General features: G+C 36.4%; 1 protein-coding gene across 1 annotated transcript in view; it reads left to right on the plus strand.

Moving 5' to 3' along the window:
- LOC106882369 (COP9 signalosome complex subunit 3) overlaps nt 1-12,453 on the plus strand; it is a 43,093-nt gene that overhangs the window by 3,147 nt on the left and 27,493 nt on the right. The window contains exons 2-4 of the mRNA XM_052969754.1: nt 8,279-8,408; nt 9,456-9,568; nt 11,430-11,482. Coding sequence (XP_052825714.1) covers nt 8,279-8,408; nt 9,456-9,568; nt 11,430-11,482 — 296 coding nt within the window. The remainder of the gene's footprint in view (nt 1-8,278; nt 8,409-9,455; nt 9,569-11,429; nt 11,483-12,453) is intronic.

The following is a 12,453-nucleotide window of genomic DNA, read 5'->3' on the forward strand; positions in this document are numbered from 1 at the left end:
CGGGTGGCACATAAAAGACACCATTTCGAGCGTGGCCGTTTTCGTGCTGGTGACACGTAAAAGCACTCACTGCACTCTCTGAGTGGTTGGCGTTAGGAAGGGCATCCAGCTGTAGAAACTCTGCCAAATTAGATTGGAGCCTGGTGTTGCTATCCGGTTTCACCAGTCCTCAGTCAAATCGTCCAACCCATGCTAGCATGGAAAGCGGACGTTAAACGATGATGATATGTGTTTGTGTGTCTGTGTTTGGCCCCCAACATCACTTGACAACTGATGCTGGTGTGTTTACGTACCCGTGACTTAGTGGTTTAGTAAAAAGGACCGATGGAATAAGTACTAGGCGTGCAAAGAATAAGTCCTGGGGTCGATTTGCTCGACTAAAGGCGGTGCTCCAGCATGGCCGCAGTCAAATGACTGAAACAAGTAAAAGAGTAAGTGTCTATTGCACAATAAAGTGTTCCCAGTCCACACTTTTAGGTGGTTCATGCAAAGAAAGACCTCCATTTCTAAAACTATGCTTAAAAACCGGACATACAATAGAAATGCCACATTTTCTTTGTTGCTGTATGTGTGCCAAGTGTTGAAGAAGTGAAATGAGTGGAGAGATGCTGTGACTTGTGTGAGTGATGTTGTCATGGGAAAATGGACTTGAAAATTATGATCAATGCATTGGTTAATAGACTAAGGTACAATGCCATGGAATTGAACTTGAAGCTATACAAGTGCAAAGCAAATGTCTTTACTACACTAGCCCATAAGCATTTAAACTGGCCATACCCGCCAAAATATTCTTTTCTACTCTAATTTTGGCCCGAAATTTTTTAGAAGGGGGCCGGTCGATTAGATTGACCACAGTATGCAACTGGCACTTAATTTATCGACCCTGAAAGGCAAAGTCGACCTCGGTGGAATTTGAACTCAGAACGTAAAGACAGATGAAATACCGCTAAGCATTTCACCCGGTGTGCTAACATTTCTGCCAGCTCACCATCTTATGTCCAGCCAAAATATACTACCATTTTATGTTTAAACTGACCAGATTCAACCTCACACACCTACCTTGCAATCTCATTCCAAAAGGCTCCATCTGTTTTGATATGGTTTCAACAGCTGGATGCCCTTCCTAATGCCAATCACTTTACAGATTGTACTGGGTGCTTTTACACAGCACCAGTATGAATGCTTTTTACATGGCACCAGTACTTACAAGCCTGCAAATTAGGAATGCTCAGCTGGAGAGGGTTGCAAAAGCAACCATGTTTTTCCTTAGCTTGGTGTGTCTTTTCAAGCATAGCACTTCATTGAAATCTCAAAGCTACAAAATAATGTATGATCAATTCAAAACATAATGGATAAATAAGCATTACGTTTGATAGAATGATCTGAATGCTAAAGGGTTAATCTCAGGTAAACCTTAACCAAGCAGACTTGAGATTAAAGATATTCTGTCACATTCCATCCTTTATTCAATGTTTCTATTACTACATTATTTTGTGTGTTCTTCAAGAGATTTGGTTACTATTTCATTGTGTAGTTGGTCTGTAGAGGTTGTTTGTGTGCTGCCTCTGATAATATGAAACATGCTGATTTGTGTTCTTAATAGTTTGTCATGAACTATGGGAAAGTTGGGAACCTAACTAGGACAGGTATGGGTTATGGCAGAACTGGCATAATTTACACTAGATATCTATTGGGTTGTAGTTTGTTGTAGTGGTTGTGCTATTGCAGACTCATTCATTTAGTTTATGATGAGGATGATAGTTAAATACTGAAGTTTGAATTTAAGGTTCTTTAAACAACCTTAATGTTGAAGTAAAATAATAATAATAAGGAAGAAAGAAAAAGCCATAGCTTGATAGAACATTAGTTTTGGTACTGCTTTTAGTTTGCAAAGCAATAGTAATAGTATTGGTGGAAATGACTATTATGTGAAAGCTTACTTTTTTAAAATTCAAATTACGACAAACGTAAACAAACAAACGAAGTTTGCTTTTAGAAGCGTTGAGATGTCTTAGAAAGTTAAAGAGGTGATTTTTAAATTCTCAATCGCAGGATAATGCTAATAATATAGCCTGAACAGGATAAACTACCCCTAGGTGGTTTACTTTTTTTGATTCCCTTATTTGTTGAGAAGTCAGGAAGGTGACAGAAAGATGCATTGCTGTATTAACTGAGACTTGAGATGCATGGCATGCAGTTTCTGTTTATATTAATATGCGGTGTCATGGCAACTATATTTTTGGCGTAACATTAACAAGAAAAGTTTGGAAAAGAAACAAGAACTGTTGTCTGCCATTTGTTAACCTCAAAAAGTGCTTGATGTGGTTTCATGTTTTGAAGCCTGGCGAGCAGTGTGAAAGCTTGGTGTAAATGAAAGGTTTGTAACAGATGCCTTCCTCTCTACTGCAGCCTCACTCAGTTGAAGGGGACCTTTGTCATGCAAGCTGCATGGTGACCTCAAAAGTACTGGTTATCATGTAAAAGCACCCAGAATATGCTGTAAAGTGGTTGGTATTAGGAAGGGCATTTAGCCATAGAAACCATGCTAAGCAAACTTTTGAGTACAATGCAGTCTTCAGACCTTGAGGATTCTGTCAAACCATCCAAATGATTCCAGCATAGAACATGGATGTTAAATGATGATGAGTGGAGGCTACTTAATATGATCACCTCGGGATGAAGCCTTTTAGAAACTAACTGTTTGAAAACATTTTCCATGGTTACAATAAGTGGTTCCCACTGTATGTGTGTATACATGTCTGTGTGTGTGTATATATATATATATATATATATATATATATATATATATATATATATATATATATATATATACATATATATATATATATATGTGCATGTGAGGTTCCACTGTGTTTCTGCCTACTAAATTTCGCTTGCAAAGTATTCAACTGGAGGCTATAGTACTTAAGGTACCATGCATGTGATTAAACCCAGAGCCACATGTTTGAGAAGCCCCTTCTTAACCATACAGCTGTGCATACACCCCATGATCACTTATTGTTATTTTAATTTATTCGTGCCAGCGACTATTAGTTGGGTCTGCAACTCATGTCTCCATCAATCAAATATATATTTTAGTTTGAATTATTTGTTTTACTTTTTGCTGATGCACAATATCACTTGTTTTCTTGGATTCTACTGTTTTTTCTTGGATTCTACTGTTTTTTGTTTTGGACTTTTGAACTTCAGCAACATTTTAACTTACCTCATTATATTTTACCTGAACTTCACTACACCATCAATTCAGAAAATTTTTTTCACTTAGCATATACTGTCTAGCAACTTGTGGCTAGCATGTGTTGTCCATCCACTTATTGTGATTTTCTGATGTAGTCCCCTTCCTTACAAACATCAGGCAAAACTTTTGACATTCAGCCCCTTTACATAAAAGGGCTCATTTTACCAAATAAAATTTCTCATACATTACTTGATGTCTCTTTAAATTTTCTACATTCATTATGCCTGTGTTTCACAGTCATAGATTACATTTTTAACATGTTACACATTGAGTACAGAGAAAAATTATTTGTAGAAATTACCTAACACATACAGCAATATGAATTGATTAATTTTAAATAACAGTATATTTTTGTGATTGAATTAATTGCTAAGATTTTTCACTTTAAAGCCATATTAGACATTACAAAAACCCAATCTTCTTGAGACAGGCCAATTGACTGGGTCTAAACCATGTAGCTACCATGTGACCAGGTTACCAACTTCACTACAAAGTATCTGCCTGTCTCCCTATCTTTAATCCAATATTCTATGCACTATTATATATAGCTTTATCTATATATTCCTGAAAAAATAAACTCTATAAATTCTTCCCAGATCTTACTGAATTCCAGGTGAAGCTCATTGGAGTAAAACAGAGTTTTGTATTCTTTCAGAATGTGAAAACTTGCAAGTAAGAGGTGTTAGTGGTCCAAACCAGGCAGCATCTAATCTAGTGATTTGATATGAATTGGGACCATGTGCTGGGAATAAACTTGTTAGCTAGGGTTATAAAGATAGGAAACCACAGATCTAGTAAAACTTTCATATGTGGAATGAAAAATTGTTAAGACTCAGAGATTGTCTAAAGTGAAACTGAATATCAAAGACCTTTTGATGATGGAAATATACTGGTGTGATGCAATGAAAATGATTGCTGAGTCCCTACGTTACATAAAATATGACCATCATTTATATCACATGATATAAAAACACATTCTCTCTCTCTCTCAGCAACATCAAACTTTACCCTTTGTGGCCATATTTTTGTTGAAATATACTGTCTTTGTTTCAATTAATTTTGAAAATAATGAAAAATCTCATAAAATAACTTAGTTGTTAATTAAACTGGCATTTGGCACATAAATTAACATCAAATTTCTATGTAAGGTTTTAGTTTAGAACACTTTAAAACAGAAAGTTTGTATCACAGAACCAGAGGTGGTCTTTGGATTGATATCAAAAGGGTTAATGACATGATGTACAGCTATTTCCTTGGCATTGATATTTTGTAAGCATATTTATTTTAAGTCAGCATTGTTAAAAATATAACTAAATATAGGTACAGACATATGACTTAGAAGTTTGCTTCTTTGTAACCACATGGTTTTGAGTTCAATTTTAACTACATGACACCTTAGGCAAGTGTCTTCTACTATAACTCTGGGCTGACCAAAGCCTTGTGAGTGGATTTAGTAGACGGAAACTGAAAGAAGCCACATCTATTGCATACAAAGTCTTCTGTCAGCTTGTTTCATATCCTACAGCAGCCCCTGTGTGCTATAATTGATGTTTAGTACACATTATAAAGTTCCTATCCTTTTTCTGTATGTTAACTATAGCCTCTCACTTTAGTGACAGATGCTCTGTAAAAAGCTTACACAACTCTCACAAACCATTCATACACACTCAGTTTTTATTGATGAACACCATGCTACAGAGTGTGAAACTCTGTCAAAGGTCTTTTCCAGGCCAACAATTGTAAGCTGTAATGGTTTGCTTTTTTGGTTAAGAAGTTCTATTGTAGCTGTCTCACCAAAAGAAGAGTATATGAGTGGTAACCACTCCTGGCAAAAACTGCATTTTATCTTAGTTCTCTCTCTCACTTGCTGCTCAATAACTGTTACTTGCTTCACTTAGTCCTGAAATACAATCCCTTTGTAGATGATCTTTTTTAAATTATCTCCTTTGCCTTTGTAGCTGTTGATGATGTTACTCTGTCAGTCATTGGTGTTGACACCTTCCTGAGCTATTTGATTAACTGTGCACGTGATTAGTGTGTATCCTTCTTTACCAGATATACTTTTCATCTCAATAACTGTTTCTGATGGTTCTGCTGCTCTCCTTGCCTTCATATCCTCAATGGCCCTTTTGACTATATAGCAGTCAATACTGATAGTTTCTCTCTCTATTGGCTCTCTCTAGCATACATTCTCCTCATACAGCAACTATTCATAGCAGCATTCCCATGCCTTTTCTTATGCACTTTCCTCCATTGTCCTGACTCACTCTGACACCCTGTCTCACAGTTTGGAACATCTTGGGACTGTTCCTTATGGCACACAATATTGACAAATGACAAATCTTTTACTTTCATCTTATTCCCTTATAACTGGCATCTAACTTCTTTTCTAGCTACCTGAAATTGTTCTTTGCTCCTCTCTTCCTTTCATCCTTTTCCTAGCCTGTCTTTTAGCATTTACAGCTCTGTCTACTGTGTTATCCCACCACCATGTCACCTTCTGTTTGTGTAGAACCTTGCATCATCCATAGATCCTATCTTACAGCTTGTAGCAGCTTACCTTGCAGAAACTCCCAATCGTCTTCTATTATACTTCTCTCCTTGTCCAGTAGTGAGGCCCTGGTTTAGAAGTTCCAGGGTTTTGAGGAGTATGGTATCACCTTCTTAACCACTATTGTTTCCAGGTCTACTCTGACCCAGAGTGGTAGCATCTGTCATGGTCCCAGCTATTGGTTAAATAGCTTGTAATCACCAGAGCCAGGTCATGTTAAAATCATGAGGTGCAGTATGGTAGATGCAAACTATTTAAGCAAATGAATTTTACTGAATCAATGGCAAATTTCATTAGATGCTGTGCCTATAAACAGACAAAAACACTGTCACAGACTTGGATCAATTCAGTCAGTTAGTGAACTACTGCTATCATCTGCAGTCATAGCATATGCAGCTGAGATATTTCAGTCAGTGAAAGACCAGTGTGACTAAAACCAAAGTCAGACATTCGTGCTGCATCACTTGGCCAGGAGTTGCAATGGTCCAGGCAAGCTGCCAGATCTGATGATTATGATGATAGCGATGACTTCTTCTTTTCATCCTAGGCTTCGCCTTGTACATCTTGGAAGCAATATATAGAGGAAAGATCTTTTAGATTCTGTACCTTCCTTATCCAATTTGTCTTCTATTTCTCTTATTCCATCTAATGCTTCTTTCTGCAGCCATTAATCATTAGTCTATGGTGGATAGTATATTCACAACCAGTTGTTTATGCCATTCCATAGTGAGAATCAAGCCAGTCTGACTTGTGGGTTCATTTGTGTGGTAGGTGACCTGGTAGTTAGTTATTTGCAACACCATCTTCAGGAAACCAGCTAAGTTATTACAATATAAAATTTGAAGAGGCCTGACTCCTTTTTATTCCTTGTATTATAGCCATAGCTGACATCTACATTGGAGTAGCCATCCTGTTGTTGTCCAACATATGTAATAAAGGTACCAGCTATGATAATGAAGTTACTCTCATCTGTTACCAAGGTAGTCAGTGAAAGGACTTCACAGAAACAATCCTTTTGTTCATCTGACACTTATGATTATGACAGAGATCACTTTTGGTCTTATGTTGCCATGACTAGTCTAAGCTTAATTATTCTGCCATTCTAACTACCTCAATTACTCTAGCCATTTCTCTGCTGACAATATACCTACTCTAGCCACTCTAACATAGTCGTAGAATTTGTAATATTGGCCAAGTGTCTCCTACTATAGTTACAGACCAACTAATTCTTAAAGAAGCCTACCACAGAAAATGTGTTTCACCAAATTCTATCTGACTCTTGTAAACATAAAAAAGCGGATGTTGAAACTATGATGATGTTCCTTGCTTGTGAAGAGCCTGGCCGAGACACATCTCCATCTCACTTTTTAAGCACAGGACACTTCAACATACCTCTGCTTTAGCATCTCTCTAACTTCTCCAAACCTAGTTTTTAACCATGCTAATGTGAATGGCAGCAGCTGTAAAGTTTCCACCATCGGAGTTTTCAGTGGTGGGCAAGTGTGATAGTGGGTGAGCTGCTTGATGTATGTGTGTGTACCTGATGGTAGAGACTTGTTGACCCAAGTCATTATAGTTGAGGGGGTACTCACACCTAACTGCCCCTCTACTGTGCATGTCACTGGTCCCACTGATACAGTTGATATATTTCCTTGAATTTTGTGAAAGTTAAATATTTCTGGCATATTATTTATCTTTGGGTGCTTTTCCTGTGTTGCCAACTACTTTATAACACGGACTGGCACATTTTATCATGTCACTGGCACTGGAGAGGTCTCTCAGATGATACTGTCCTCTTGACACAATCAGTCTTACAGTTATTACTCTCCTTAGTGGGTTGCCTTCACTACAATAGGTTGAACTCACATCTTCTCTATGTGATTAGAGCAGAACCTTTTTTTTTGTATATTCTTGGGTTGTTTGAAATGCTTGTTTCCTAGACATGCCACTACAACTCAAAAGCCTTGTCTCCCTATGATGTAGGGAAAGGATTTAGTTACCAAGGGTGCTCACATTGGTAATCTAATGCTCTTATGGATAAAGGTTGTCTCTGTGATGTAAGGTGGAGTTGGGTTGTCAAGAGAATTTGTGATAGTAGTCTAAGGCATAGAAGTTCTCCATTATTTATCTAAAGGGAAGGAGGAGCTAAGAGATGTAATGTGTAGTAGCTGGGAATGAGGTTACCTCCATAAGGCTACACAGCTAGGACTGTTTAACTGCCAAGGGAATATATTGTGATAGTTAAAAGGTGGCTGGGTCTACTAGCCAGCTTGGTGGATTAGTTTTATCAATATTCTGCATAAATAATAATTGTAACAACAAATATGAAAATGTTTGTCTTCTTGTTAGTTTTGAAATACTGCAAACTTTCTTAAATTGCACATGTATATAATATATAACATGCATATAAATGTGTATTGTTCTTATAAATGCCTCAACTTGCATACACGTATATTTTCCTTTTTTAGGCAACTTTGCCAAACTCTGTGAGTTTATCAACAAAAGTACTGACTTTTTAGCGAAGAATTCCAGTCATCTTGACAACGTGATTGCTACATTAGACTGCCAGAAACATTCGTTTGGAATCTTGGGCATTTTGTAAGTGAATTTATTTTTTTGTGTGTTTAATTATTCATTGCAATATTATTATAGATAATTTTTGATTTGAGGTTAGTTAATCTGAACATGGGACCCACCCAGAGCTTTCCTCAGTTTTCCTATGACCACTGGTGATGATAAGTCGGTGATCTATTTTAGTGGTGGGCTAGATCTTGTGTAAAAGTTATTTGTTAACCTTTTAACATTTAAACCAGCCATATCTTGCCCAAATATTCTACCTGTTTTATGTCCAAACTAGCCAGCTCCTTCCTCTAACATCTACCTTACAATATCATTTTAAAAGTACACAGTCACATCATTGAAATTTCTAAGGTACCAGACAATGCATGATTAATTCAAAACAATGGGAATAAACATATGCATTATATCTGACAGTAATCTGAATGCTAAATAAGGAGAAATCTAGATGCTGGCATAGAGTTGTCACAGACATAGTAGGATGCAGGACAAAATTTTTTACAGTATTTAGTTACATTCCTGTATGTTTTGAGTTCAGATCCATCCAGGATCCTTCCTAGGTCAATAAAATAAGTGTTGTCAAGTAGTAGATCAATTCAGTCAACTATATTCTTCCTTGAAAGACATTTGTGGCAGTGTGCCTTATGTTAGGAATCATCATTATTAGTGAAGGTAGTGGATTAGCAGCATTGTTAGAGCATCAGATGAAATGTCTTGCCAGATTTATTTTGGCTCTTTATATTTTGCAGAGGTCAACTATACTTTCATCCTTTCAGCTTTATTGTTCCATTTTGTATTTGAAAAAGACAATGTATTTTAATCTGTGACACTAATTTTTTTTTAAACGAACATGTCCACAACTTTATTTAAATTTTTTATCAATGTCGGAAACAACTTATGAGAAAGTGTTGTAAATCTGGCACATATGCAGTGCCTTTCTGTTTGGTGTTGATAAAAATCTTGAAGATGTGAAATGATGTTTATGTTGTTACTGTTGCTTGTTATATCACACATAACTTATCTTCTGTCTGTTTGTTTATGTTTTCTGATCTTTTACTTCCTTTTAAGGTGTGTAAAGTATAACTTGAGTAACATTCCAGACTTTGAAACTTTGTATGTCCAAACTCAGGATTTTATACTTTCATGCAATGGCGAACATGTTAGAAATGCAACTAGTAGCTGTAAGTATCTTTTTGCCTGACATAACATTTCTTTTGGTTGTTGTTACTGTTGCTTTCTTCTGATAGCCTCACCTCAAGCAGCTGCTTTTGTGACGTATCTCATAATGCTGTGTCAGGAACCTCTCTGTCCTGCACTGGTTTTTGAAGATCCTCACTTTCATGTTGCATGTGTGTCTGCCAATATCATCAGTGTAGTGGAGTGATCTTCATGTTTTGTTAGACTGCAGAAATTTCCAGAATAACACATCCAAGTTAGCATGTTGTTCAGCATGATATCTATGGTCAGCGAAGTCTATCCTGTTTTGAGCAATAATACTAGTGATGGGTGGAATGTGTCCATAAATCTCCTCTTTGGTCTTGCGCTCATGCCACTAGATGTTTTGAGCCCTCTTGGTATATGTACTTGAGCCTGATGTATATACCATGAAAGTGCTCTTGAAGCTTCTTTATAATTGAGGTTTCCTCTCTGTAGAGAAAATTCTCTCTACACATGTCCTGAAGGTAAACCTTGTTGACTTTGAAAAGCTTAATTGCCAAATGTTTTGAAGTTTGTTAGAGGCACTCCAGGCTAATAGATTGCATGTAAAGAAGTCTTTTTTTACTGTCAGCAATGTAGGCTACAAGGTACTTGATGTCATTGACTTTCTTGTTTTGTGTGCATTGTTGAAACACAATGGCAGGTCGCTTTCATCTTCATTGATGGTCAGGTAGAATGAAGTCTTCTTTGCATTGAGAAACAGACTGATTTTGACTGCAGTATTCTCAAGTGATGTTAACCCACAGTTGTTGAACTGTGAAAGCAAGATCAACAGCATAGTCAGTCAGAGAGGTACAGGATCCAGGCACTGCTGATGGTCTTGATTGTTTCTGCTAGATGGTACGGCCTTTGTCTAGGATAGCATCAAGACCTTGTTTAAGGATGTAGTCCCCTACAGTTACAAAGAAAAAAGGAGCTAGGGTGTCTCCATGAAGAATTCCTGCTGTTGTTGGAAACTCTTTAGTTGGGCCATCTTTACTTTGCTCAAAGTTTTATGGGTTTTCATAAATGATTGCAATGGCTTTGATTTTATCTGGAACACCTTAGTTCAACAGGAGATGCGACAAGGCTTTTCTGTTGATACTATCAAATACCTTGGAGAGACTGGCTCCTGTGCCGGTGGCACGTAAAAAGCACCATCTGAATGTGGCTGATGCCACTGGCTCCCGTGCCGGTGACATGTAAAAAACACTCACTACACTCTCGGAGTGGTTGGCGTTAGGAAGGGCATCCAGCTGTAGAAACATTGCCAGATCAGATTAGTTTCAACATATGGTCTCATGTCAGACAAGTGCGTCTCCAAAATAATAGCTGTTTTCTTCTTTAATATTATTTTGATATTGTTATATTTTGGGTTGATGGTTTTTCTTTTTTTTTTTTTGCCAAATAAACACAAGCACTGTATATTCATTCTTCATTTGTTTATTATTGTTCTTATTTTATCTGATGTCCTTTGTCTGGAAATCTTCTGTCACACATCTGTAACCTCTTCAGTGACTAGGTGGAGCAGGAGGATACACTTGGATGGAGAGTGTCACTGAAGAGGTCACAGATGTGTGACGAAAGAATTCCAGACAATAGACATAAGACAAAATAAGGATGATAATAAATGAGTGAAGAACAAATATATAGTGTTTATATATAGTGTTTATTAGGCAAATGAAAAAAAAAAGTGACCATCCCAAATTATAACAATATCTGTTTCAACACATTATTTCACTTCAGGAATCTTGCAACGCAAATTCATAAATATATTATTTTAATATTTTTTGAATATTGATAATTTACTTTCATTTAAACGAAATGTTTTGCTTTTTTGATTAGTTGCTGATCTTTGTCACAAGTTTACTCAATACTTGATGGATAGCACAAGACAGGTAAGTGCCATGATTGTATACGTACTTTACTCACAGTCGATTTTTATCTGTCATTTGATTTTGGATGTAAAGAACATTTTTCATAATTCATCTGTGTCATTGAGACTTGAAAATGTTAAAATTTACTGTATCATACTAATTTTGGTTTGGAAGATTTAATAATGGGTAAAATAAAATCCATTATAGTCTCTCTTTAGTGCCTCTCATCTCTTATTTTTAGCTATTAACTCTTATAATAATCTGCTTTTATTACAAAATGTGCTGTAAGTTTGTGTTATGTAAGGAGAGATAAATTTCAAGGTTTTAAGTCAACATAAATAATCATTATGTTGCTTTGGAGTCTAATTTTTCTTATATGCTTTTATACTTGGACACAACCACTTGTGTCCACAGCAGTAAGACAATGTAAGATACATCATCTTACTGCTGAATATTTCTCCATAACTGATTCCATCGATCTTATGCTTCTGTTGCCCTTGTGTTCACCTCTTGTTTATTGTCACATAGCAGTAATACCCATTGTTGATCAAATAATTACTTTTTACTTTTTCTCGGGAGTCACATTCAGAGTGTTATTATATATATAAATTTACTCCTGTATGTGTGTATTTTATGAGAAAAATACATGTAATAATTGGAGTAGAAAAAAAGTCAATTTCATACACGAACTTCTGTTTGTTTATTATTTGACAATAATAAGTGAGTTGTGTTATTCTATATATCAACACAGTAATGGCAATTATATAATACACAAGGCTTTGGTTGGCACAGAGCTGTAATGAAAGAGAATTGCCCAATGTGCTGCACAGTGGGACTGAACCTAAGGTGACATGGTTGGAAAGCAAGCTTCTCAACCAGACAGCCACGCCTATAAAGGAGAGATAGATTTTGGATAATATACTCCTTGATACAATATGCCTAACAAAAAGATGTGATGTTTGTGGCAAAAAAACCTTTGATTTTAATATTTA

This window comes from Octopus bimaculoides, chromosome 7 (assembly GCF_001194135.2).
Source record: "Octopus bimaculoides isolate UCB-OBI-ISO-001 chromosome 7, ASM119413v2, whole genome shotgun sequence".
Lineage (NCBI taxonomy): Eukaryota > Metazoa > Mollusca > Cephalopoda > Octopoda > Octopodidae > Octopus > Octopus bimaculoides.